The sequence below is a fragment of the Martes martes genome (genome assembly GCF_963455335.1).
Source record: "Martes martes genome assembly, chromosome: 12".
NCBI lineage: Eukaryota > Metazoa > Chordata > Mammalia > Carnivora > Mustelidae > Martes > Martes martes.
The window spans coordinates 59,030,162-59,042,088 of NC_137900.1; the positions used below are offsets into that span (position 1 = coordinate 59,030,162).

At 45.7% G+C, this 11,927-nt stretch overlaps 1 protein-coding gene across 1 annotated transcript in view; it reads right to left on the reverse strand.

Annotated features, from left to right (window-relative positions):
- Positions 1-6,925, reverse strand: part of DCAF12 (DDB1 and CUL4 associated factor 12) — a 29,485-nt gene extending 22,560 nt beyond the window's left edge. The window contains exons 1-2 of the mRNA XM_080820809.1: positions 6,301-6,925; positions 4,991-5,245 (exon numbers count right to left, since the gene is read on the reverse strand). Coding sequence (XP_080676935.1) covers positions 4,991-5,245; positions 6,301-6,378 — 333 coding nt within the window. The 5' untranslated portion in view covers positions 6,379-6,925. The remainder of the gene's footprint in view (positions 1-4,990; positions 5,246-6,300) is intronic.
- Between the last annotated feature and the right edge of the window lie 5,002 nt (positions 6,926-11,927).

Below are 11,927 nucleotides of genomic sequence, written 5' to 3' on the forward strand. Positions count from 1 at the left end.
GATGGAGTTCCACAATGGACTCACTGCTCAGCAGGGAGTCAGCTTCTCCCTCTGCCCCTCACTCCACTCGTGCTCACTCTCTCTAATAAATAAATAAAACCTTTTTTCCCCCCAAAGATTTTATTTATTAGACAGAGAGAGAGATATCACAAGTAGGCAGAGAGGCAGGCATAGGGGGAGGAGGGAGGCAGGCTCCCGCTGAGCAGAGAGCCGGATGCAGGGCTGGATCCCAGGACCCTGAGATCATGACCGGGGCTGAAGGCAGAGGCTTAACCCACTGAGCCACCCAGGCCCCCCAATAAATAAAATCTTTAAAAAAAAAAGTTTATTAACATTATTTTATCAACAATAATGGAAATTATAAAATGCAAGACAGAGCACTCCGAATCCTCTCTTTTAAAAAAGAATTAAAAAAAAAACCATTTTATTTATTTATTTGACAGACAGCAAGCAAGAGCACAAGCAGGAGGAGTAGCAGGCAGAGGGAGAGGGAGAGGCAGGTTCTCTGCTGAACAGGGAGCCCAGTGCAGGACTCGATCCCAGGACCCTGGGATCATAACCTGAGCCAACAGCAGACACTTAACCAACTGAGCTACCCAAATGTCCCTTTTAAAATTTTTATTAAGTAATCTCTTTGTCTAACATGGGTCCTGAACTCATGATCCCCAGAATCAAGAGGCACACACTCCACTGACTGAGCCAGCCAGGTGTCCCCTCTCTCTTTTCAAATCTGTTTCTTTTTTTCATTTGTCCAGTTCCTGTTTAGTCCTTAACCACATGCATGCATAACTGTGTATAGCTATAATAAGCAGAGATAAGAATTTTGGTATCTTGGTGCGCCTGGCTGGCTCAGTCAGAGGAGCGTGCAACTATTGATCTCGAGGCTGTGAGTTCCAGCCCCAGGAACTTTTTTTTAAAAAAGGAATTTTTTAAAAAATAATAATTTTGGGCGCCTGGGTGGCTCAGTGGGTTAAGCCGCTGCCTTCGGCTCGGGTCATGATCTCGGGGTCCTGGGATCGAGTCCCGCATCGGGCTCTTTGCTCAGCAGGGAGCCTGCTTCCCTCTCTCTCTCTCTGCCTGCCTCTCTGCCTACTTGTGATCTCTCTCTGTCAAATAAATAAATAAAATCCAAAAAAAAAAAAAAAAAAAAAAAAAAAAAAAATAATTTTGTGTCTTCTTACATTTAACGCATCAGATGCTTTGTGTGTTTAGGAATTTTTTTAAAAAATAATAATTTTGTGTCTTGTTACATTTAACGCATCAGATGCTTTGTGTGTTTAGCCTCCTGGGTGGCTCAGCTGGTTAAGCGGCTGCCTTCAGACCCGGTCATGATCCCAGAGTCCTGGAATCAAGCCTCGCCTTGGCCTCCCTGCTCAGTGGGGAGTATGCTTCTCCTTCTCTCTCTCCTCACTACACACCACTCGTGGTTTCTCTCTCTTTCAAATAAATAAATAAAATACTTATTTATTTGACAGAGATAGGGAGAGCACAAGCCAAGGGGAGCAGCAGGCAGAGGGAGAGGCAGGAGACCCCGATGCGGGACTTGCTCCCAGGACCCCAGGATCAGGACCCGAGCTGAAGGCAGACTTAGCAGCTAAGCCACCCAGGTGCCCCTATTTTTTTTAAGATTTTATTTATTGGGGGGCACCTGGGTAGCTCAGTGGGTTAAGCCTCTGCCTTAGGCTCAGGTCATGATCCCAGGGTCCTGGGATCGAGCCCCACATCGGGCTCTCTGCTCAGCAGGGAGCCTGCTTCCTTCTCTCTGCCTGCCTCTCTGCCTACTTGTGATCTCTCTCTCTGTGCCAAATAAATAAATAAATAAAATCTTTAAAAAAAAAAAAAAAGATTTTATTTATTGGGGCGCCTGGGTGGCTCAGTAGGTTAAGTGTCTGCCTTCAGCTCAGGTCATGATCCCAAGGTCCAGGGATCAAGCCCCACATCAGGCTTCCTGCTCACCAGGGAGCCTGCTTCTCCCTCTCTCACTCTCCCTGCTTGTGTACTTGGTCTCGGTATGTTTCTCTCTGTCAAATAAATAAATAAAATCTAAAAAAAAAAAAGATTTTATTTATTCATTTGAGAAAGAGAGAAAGCATTGGGGGCGGGGGGCAGAGAGAGAGAAGTAGACTCCCTGCTCAGCAGGGATACAGGGCTGTATCCCAGGACCAGGAGATCATGACCCGAGCTTGAAGGCTGACACTTAACCATCTGAGCCACCCAGGTGCCCCAATAAAAAAAATCTTGAAAAAAAAAAAAAAGAAAAGCTGTGTGCTATTAGTATTCACAATTATGTTAATTTCTGCATAATATCATGCAGATGTGATTTACCATAAAGTACTCAAGTATTCTCCTTTCATTAATTTTTTTTAAAGATTTTATTTATTTGAGAGGGAGTGTGCATGGCAGGAGCAGGGGGAGGAGCAGAAGGAGAGGAAGAGGGAGAAGCCAACTCTCTGCTGAGCAGAGAGCCCACGCAGGGCTTGATCCCAGGATCATGACCTGAGCCAAGTGGAATGCAGACATTTAACTGACTGAGCCACCCAGGCACCCCTCCTTTTGTTATAAAATAGCTTCCAATGATTGTCTCTGTCAAACAAGTAAATAAGTAAAATATTTTTTAAAAAATGAAGCTTTGCATTCATTATCACCACTACTATTTTTGTGTAAGAATGATATTGCTAACATCAAGAATTTCCCAAGATGTGCACAGCCACCTTCTCAGTTCTGGATATTACTATTCCCATGTTACCGATGGGAAAACAAAGGCACAGATAAGGGAATCATTTGCCAAATGTCACAAAGTTCAAAGAGCAGCATTCCTGGTTCTCTGCTTTGGTTCTGGAAGCTAAGCAAGTAACAAGACAAATTATAAAGAAAACAGGACCTCAGTTAAACATGCTGGGTTATGAAGAAACAGGAAGACAGAAAGAGGTAGGTATTAAGAGTACATTAGATTATTACTTAACATTATGCAAACTTTCAAAACACGGTCAATAAATTCAAGAAGAAGACTATGATTAACTTAGTTTATAATTCAACATTTGCTGGGCAAAACACTATAATGGTATATGTGGAGAGTATAATGAAGTCCTCCAATGGGAGACTCTTTTTCTACTTCAAGTGACAATAATAACAGTTCTCTTAAACCATGAGTGGTGGCCTGAGAGACTAGGAAAAGGAAGTTTTGTAGAGGCTTGCTATCACTACTCAGTTTTGAAAGGCTTCTGTATGATAAGCTGCAACCTTCAACAGAAGAGGAAATGCCAGCTGGGCCCCAACCACCACCATTATTATTTCCTTCCTTAAAACTCATGTTTAAATCTTTGCCTATATCCTTTATAAACACTTCTAATACTTATGACACTCTTTACCTAGAGCAACCTTTTCTCTTTCAATTAATCCAAGATGTGCTCCTAAGGTGAATTTACCCAACCACCATGACACAACTTGTCTATCCACCCAGGCTAAGGTGAAAACAGAGAAAGCAATTGGGTCTATAACCCATCTTTTTTCATGCTTCATTTAGAATCATTTTTCACCTCCAGGCCCTGCCTCTTGCCGTTCCTCTGACATCATGATATTTGTGTCCTTCTGTTCCAATCATATCTGCAAAATCCAATCCTGGATTGACATATTTTATCTATGCCTACAACTGTGCTTATTATATAGCTGATAAATTTTTCCTTTCATTCACTTATAGCTATTTTCTAACTCATTCTGTGTAAAAACACTCTCCTCCTCATTTTCCTCCTAATTTTTCTCTTTTGAATCCTTTTCAGGAGGCTACTTTGCCAAGAACAAACATTTACATCCTGAAATATACCACCAAACACACATTTTCTTCCCTTTCTTAAAGGATATCTTTTTTTTTTTTTAAGATTTTATTTATTTATTTGACAGACAGATCACAAGTAGGCAGAGAGGCAGGCAGAGAGAGAAGGGAGGAAGCAGGCTCCCTGCTGAGCAGAGAGCCGACGCGGGGCTCGATCCCAGGACGCTGGGATCATGACCTGAGCCGAAGGCAGCGGCTTTAACCCACTGAGCCACCCAGGCGCCCCAAGGATATCTTTAATTCTACTTTAGATTCTACTCCCTAAAAGAGAATGTTTAGGGGGGAAAAAAGGTTTGCTTTATTCCTATCCTGAATGAAGTGCTACTTTATTTATTTTTTTAGATTTTATTCATTTGAGAGAGAGAGAGAATGAGTGAGAGTGAGCATGAGAGGGGGAAGGTCAGAGGGAGAAGCAGCCCCCCTGCTGAGCAGGGAGAGCAACAAGGGACTGGATCTCAGGACTCCAGAATCATGACTGGAGTTGAAGGCAGTTGCTCAACCAACTGAGCCACCCAGGTGCCCCACTTTATTATTATTATTTTTAACTATTTATTTGTTTTAGAGAGAGTGCAAGCACATGAGCAGGAGGGGCCAAGGGACGGAGAGAGAATCTCAAGCAAACTCCATGCTAATCGTGGAGCCCAATCCAGGGCTCAATCTCACGACTCTGAGATCATGACCTGAGTCAATATCAAGAGTCGGACGCTTAACCAACTGCATCAAAGTGCCCTCCAAGTGCTACTTAAAATATTTTTATATATGCCCTCAGTTTACCAGATAAGATCTAGGTTTCCACTTTTATGTATCCTGAGTGATGCCCTGAGCATCATTCTTTCCTAAACCTTTCCTCTAAGATCTCTGACTTAAAAAGCAACATAAAAAGTTGAGGCCAAAAAAACACTAAAAGCAGTGGAACAGCTGTATGGCAAGAGGCCTAAAGAAACAGACTCCTCTGAAGATTCATAAGGAAGATGAGGACGTGGGAAAAGGGACAAAAAGAGAGGAAGGGGTTATCAACCGATAGGAGGGAACGGAAAGCAGAGTGAAGCGATCTCCTCCCAAAAGAAACTGATAGGAAAATGAGCAGTGAGAGGTTCTACATGCAGAGCCAAAATGTATCCAAGCCCCTAGATAAGGTTCACTTACCCCCCAGACACTTACCGTGTTGCATTTTGTGCCACACACCACTTGCCTATGATTTAGCCACTGAGATGCAAACACTTTATTAAGGGTCCCAAGGTGAAACTCTCTCTCTTTCAGGAGACTGGGAAGTTGCTGTGCTGCATAACCATGCAACACTCGAGTATAGCTGGTTTCATTCTGAAGCCTGACTTCTCGATTCTTCAGATAGTACACTAAGGATCTCTTCACTGGGGGGAGTCTTTTCCTTTTGTGCAGTGAGTGATCCCAGCCAAACTGTGGAAAGCAATGTTAGAAATTAGGGATTTGGCTACCTTCCTTCAGAACAAGGGATCCTTCTGTATCAGAGAACTCACCAAGAACTCATCCTACAGGATTTACATACAACAGAAATACAATTACAACAGAACAGAAATCTGAATATAGCAAGTCCAGTTTAACTCTTCCAACACTGAGAAGATGCTGCTCATAGACAAATCTACCTATGAGAAACAAGGGCTGAAAGACAACGGAAAGGAAGCAAAAAAGAGGTCAAAAGGTTTACTAACTCTGTTAAGGCTGAAGGTTTCAGAGCCCCTTAAGTTATCCTTGATAGAGAACAGAATGAAGTATCAAATAATTACTACAACGACCTGGGCTGCATCTCCACCCAGGACCCTTCTTACTCTCAGTCTGTACTCCCTGTGGAGCATGGAGAGTGCAGCTGGGGCCAGCATGGGATACCAGGCCTTCCAGGGATGCGCTATCAGGGGGATCCCGTGCCCAGGCCGACGCTCCAGGCCGTTGAAGAATTCGAAAAATCAAACACCAACGGGGTAGGAAGCATGGGAAATCAGAGTCCGAATACGCGTTCAACGAGAGCGTTATAGGGATGATATATGAGAACTGATGTTTTTTATACAGGTCCAAGAACCAAAAAGCCCACTTCAGGGCTTGAGATATCCAGAAGGAAACTCCTTCCCATATAAGGGACGCAATCATCTCCACTTCCCAGGGCCTCGGAAGGGGGACTTCACTCTCCCTCCCAGTACCTTCTGGGAGGTTTTCTTCCTCCAAATCCAAGATTCTAGTTTCCCCTCAAGCCCCATTACCGGCTGCAGGCCTTCCGCGGAGTATGCCTCGTTTCCAAGTTTCCCTTTAGCTCCTAATTCCTCCGGCCTTTCTGATCTCCTATGAACTCTCGAGGGCGCGGCCCTGTCCCAAAAGGCTGGGGCTCCGCTCTTGCCCACCTCTGGCTACAGACCTCGGTCCCCGGTTCCAGTTCCCCGACCTTAGAACCCTATTTCTCTCTGGGTGCTTCGGTGATACAATCCAGGCCTCTTAGCCCTCACCTGCGGGCACTGAGCGTCGCTCCCAGCTCCTGGCGAGGCGGGCGCTTTCCGCTTCCTGCTAACTGCTTTCCGGGCCATAGTGGGCAGCGCCGCAGCGGCCCCGCAGCCACATGGGGCGGGGGTAGCGAGGGTTAGCAAGACGGCGGGTCATATACTGGGCCCCGGGGCCGCGCACTTTGTGCGCCTGGCCCGGAAAACGGCCCGGACCCGGGAAGGCAGGCAGAGGGAAAGGAGGGAGGGAGGACTGGGGCCGGGAAAGAGAAAGGGACGGGGTAGGGTAGGAAGGAACGAGAAGCTTTCGGACGAACGAGTCTGAAAGGACGGCGAGCGGCTGGAACCAAAACACCCCCTCCCCTCGCCCGCGCTCCGTCACCCTTGCGCAGCCGCACTTCGCAGCCTGTCGCCACGGAGACGCTGCCGGGCCTTCAGGGGTGGGGTTTAGGGCCTGCAAGTGGAGAGTCCGCGGCAGTTGTTTTGCGGCGTCCCGCGCATTTCCAACGGTCGTCAGATGGCCGCTGTAGGTGGAAGACCTGGGGTCAGAGGAATCTGCGTTCTGGAGGTCGACCTCGGACCCCCGCCTGCCCATCCGCAAGCACCCGGAAGTGAGGACGACTGTCCTCGCTCCGGGAAGGAATGCCTCCCAGCACACGCCTTTACCCGGCAGCTGCCACTGGTTATCTCTTATTGAGCGCCGCGCTTACCCGGAACCTATCACAAACGGAGCGCTGACACCAAGGGCTGGACTCTGTGCGGGGAGGCAGGACCTCCTTCCTCCACCGTTGCAAGGTGGAGTCCTGCCCGGAATCAACAACCGCGTGGCCAGAATTTTCCTCTGGAGAGTACCTACCTGCCCTGCCTGGCATGACCAGCCCAGACTGCTCCCCGGGCCTCTGGCCTCTTCCCACCCCTCCAGAGCCCTCAAGCTCCATTCTCCACTCAGTCTCCTGCCTCCCTGCTGGCCACCTGCCCCGCCTAACCCTTTCTCCTGCCCTGACTGCAACAGCCCCTCAAATCATCTTTCCCTCAGCTACGACCTCGCCTCCCTTTAGATTCTCATGGCCTGCTGGCCAAACTGTCTTTTGTGCTTTCTGCAATAGACCTCAGGCCTTAATTCATCTGTTTCTTACGTCTCCCATGCGGTCCTAAATTGAGGACAGGAGCAGGGGACTGCCGCTGCCTGCCTCTCACTCGGGACGCTGGTTACATCTCAATGAGGGCAGATTGGGTGATATACTGAACCACAAAGAGTGGACAATGCTTGTCAGTCAGATAAGGGGGCTTCTTCAGGATCTCCCTTGCCTCCATTTTCAGAAGATCTTGTAGGAATTTGCTGACTTCCACTTTCCTCAGGCAAAGAAACCCTTTGAGGAAACAGGATGTTCTTGCTTAGGGTTGACCGGCCTCGGGCTGTAGTGCCCAGTTACCTGCTGCTTGTTTCAGGCCTCATACCTCCAGGGAGTTCTGCTGACCCATCTGAAGTTCTGCCTACAAGATTTGGATTTGTTTTCCAAGTCGAAACAAAGACCAGATTGAGACAGGGTCCTCTGCCATCCCAAGTGGGCACTGCCACTAATCTCTAATGCCACCTTGGGAAAGGCAACCCCATCTTACTTGGTCAGGCCTATCCCTTCAGAGACATGCACAGAGTGAATGGGTCAGAAGTGGTTCACCTTCCTTTTTGAGCCTATTGTTCCAGTTCTGTCTTGCCTCACAATGCCCTGGGTGACCCAGGAGCCCATTGGGCAAGAGCCTGGAATCCCTTTGAGAATCTCTAGGCTCATGATGAGCTGCACTTGGATCCTGGCATCTGCCCCTGTCAGAGGCTGTAGGCTCATCCTCAAGATTAGTGCACTTCATCTTGGCATCCTAAGAACTAGCTCCAGTTTAACCTCCCAGCAGAGCTCACAATCTCTGTGGAATGAAGATTTACCTGGAAGTTTAAAAGTCCATGTTGCTTTTATTTTTATTATTTTTTTAAAGATTTATTTATTTATTTATTTGACACAGAGAGAGATCACTAGTAGGCAGAGAGGCAGAGAGCCCCATGAGGGGCTTGCTCCCAGGACACTGAGATCATGACCTGAGCCGAAGGCAGAGGCTTAACCCACTGAGCCACCCAGGTGCCCCTCTTTTATTATTTTTTTAAAGATTTATTTATTTGAGAGAGAGCATGCACAAGTGTGGAGGGACAGAGCGAATCTCAAGCAGACTTCCTTCTGAGCACAAGAGTCCAATGTGGGGCTAGATCTCACCACCCTGAGATCACTACCTGAGCCCAAACCAAGAGTCAGATGCTTAACCAACCATTCTTTCTCCCTCTGTCCCTCCTACTCATGCTCTGTCTCCATCTCTCTCTCTCTCTCTCCCTTTCACTCTCAAATAAATAAATAAATCTTAAAAAAAAAAAAAGACCAAAAAATGGGGCGCCTGGGTGGCTCAGTGGGTTAAGCCTCTGCCTTTGGCTCAGGTCATGATCTCTGGGTCCTGGGATTGAGCCCCACATCCAGCTCTCTGCTCAGCAGAGAGCCTGCTTCTCCCTCTCTCTCTGCCTACTTGTGATTTCTCTCTCTGTGTCAAATAAATAAATAAAATCCTTAAAAAAAATATCCTGTTGATGATACCAAGGATTAGTAAGGAGGTAGAATGACTGGAACTCTCATACATTGCTAGTGGGCATATAAATTGGTACAATGTGGAAAAATCTTTGGCAGTACCTACTATAGCTGGGTATGTGTACCTTATGATCCAGAACTTCTATTTCTGGGTAAACTACAGAAATGAGTGTTTATATCCACTAAAGGGCAAAAGAATATTCATAGTTTTATTCATAACAGCCATTAACAGGAAATAGTTCAAATGTCAATCAATAGTAGATAAACCGAGGGTTCCCATGATCTAATTAGGTTTGGTAATTTGCTGTAATGGCTCAGAGAACTCAGGAAAATAAATACTATTAGCAGTTTATTATAAAGGATATTATAAAAGATACAAATGAATAGCCAGATGAAGAAGTATATAGGATGAGGTCTGGAAGGGTCCTGAACACAGGAACTTCTGTCCCTGTGGAGTTTGGGGTGCCCTACCCTCATGGCATGTGGATATATTCACGTAACTGGAAGCTCTCCACACCTCATAGTTTAAGGTTTATATGGTGGTTCCATTATGAAGTCATGATTAATTAAATCATTAACCTTTGGTAATTAATACAATCCCCATTCCTTTTTCCCTTTTCAGAGGTTGAGGGGTTGAGCCTAAAAGTTCCAAACCTGGAATCACATGGTTCGTTCCTCTGGCAACCAGCCTCCATCCTGAAGTTATCTAAGGAACCATCTTGAGTCACCCCATTAACATAAACTCAGGTTTGGTTAGCTGTCATCATCAAGACAGTATGGTACTGGCACAAAAACAGACATATAGACCAATGGAACAGAATAGAGAGCCCAGAAATAGACCCTCAACTCTATGGTCAACTAATCTTCGACAAAGCAGGAAAGAATATCCAATGGAAAAAAGACAGCCTCTTCAACAAATGGTGCTGGGAAAATTGGACAGCCACATGCAGAAAAATGAAATTGGACTATTTCCTTACACCACACACGAAAATAGACTCAAAGTGGATGAAGGACCTCAATGTGCGAAAGGAATCTATCAAAATCCTTGAGGAGAATGCAGGCAGCAACCTCTTTGACCTCCACCGCAGCAACTTCTACCTAGGAACATCGCCAAAGGCGACAGAAGCAAGGGCAAAAATGAACTATTGGGATTTCATCAAGATCAAAAGCTTTTGCACAGCAAAGGAAACAGTTAACAAAACCAAAAGACAACTGACAGAATGGGAGAAGATATTTGCAAACGACATATCAGATAAAGGGCTCGTATCCAGAATCTATAAAGAGCTTATCAAACTCAATACCCAAAGAACAAATAATCCAGTCAAGAAATGGGCAGAGGACATGAACAGACATTTCTGCAAGGAAGACATCCAGATGGCCAACAGACACATGAAGAAATGCTCCACATCACTCGGCATCAGGGAAATACAAATCAAAACCACAATGAGATACCACCTCACACCAGTCAGAATGGCTAAAATTAACAAGTCAAGAAATGACAGATGCTGGCGAGGATGCGGAGAGAGGGGAACCCTCCTACACTGTTGGTGGGAATGCAAACTGGTGCAACCACTCTGGAAAACAGTGTGGAGGTTCCTCAAAAAACTGAAAATAGAGCTACCCTACGACCCAGCAATTGCACTCCTGGGTATATATCCTAAAGATACAAACGTGGTGCTCCGAAGGGGCACGTGCACCCGAATGTTTATAGCAGCAATGTCCACAATAGCCAAACTGTGGAAAGCGCCTAGATGTCCATCAACAGATGAATGGATAAAGAAGGTGTGGTATATATACACAATGGAATACTATGCAGCCATCAAAAGACATGAAATCTTGCCATTTGCGACGACGTGGATGGAACTAGAGGGTATCATGCTTAGCGAAATAAGTCAATCGGAGAAATATAACTATCATATGATCTCTTTGATATGAGGAAGTGGAGATGCAAGGTGGGGGGGTTTGGGGGGAGGTAGGAAAAGAAAAAATGAAAAGATGGGATTGGGAGGGAGACAAACCATAAAAGACTCAATCTCAAGAAACAGACTGAGGGTTGCGGGGGGGAAGGGGGATGGGAGAGGGTGGTGGGGAAATGGACATTGGGGAGGGTATGTGCTATGATGAGTGCTGTGAAATGTGTAAACCGGACGATTCACAGACCTGTACCCCTGGGGATAAAAATACATTATATGTTTATTAAAATAAAAAAAAAAATAAAAATCAGGAGAATTACAGAGAAATGAAAAAAAAAAAAAACTCAGGTTTGGTTGAGAAGGACTTATTATAAATAACAAAAGATGCGCTTTTTCACCATTATCACTTAGAAAATTACAAGAGTTTTAGGAACTCTTGTGCCAGGAACCAGAACAAAGATCAAATAGGTATCTTATATTCCAATACCTTAGTAGTAGAAATCAGAGTAGGGGCGCCTGGGTGGCTCAGTTGGTCAGGTATCAGCTTTCAGCTCAGGTCATGATTCCAGGGTCCTGGGATCGAGCCCCACTCCCCACAAAGCAGGGGAGCCTGCTTCTCCCTCTCCCTTTACCTGCTACTCCCCCTACTTATGCGCTCTCTCTCTCTCTCTCTCTGTCAAATAAATAAATAAAATCTTAAAAAAAAAAAGTCAAGGTAGTCATTACTAACTCTACTAACTGGTTACTAATGGGAAGGAGAACACAGGAAGGCATCTAGTGTGCAAGAAATTTTTTTCTTTAATATTTTATTTATTGGGGCACCTGGGTAGCTCAGTCCATTAAGCGTCTGCCTTCAACTCATGTTATGATCTCAGGGTCCTGGGATGGAGGCCCACATCAGGCTTCCCTGCTCAGTGGGGAGTCTGCTTCCCCCGTCCCCCTATGACTCTCCCCCCTGCTGGTGTTTTCTCTCTCTCTCAAATAAATATCTTTTTAAAAAAAGATTTTATTTATTTATTTGAGAGAGAAAGAGAAGCAGACTCCCCACTGAGCTGGGAGCCCAAGGCAACATGGGGCTCAATCCCAGGACCCTGGATATACA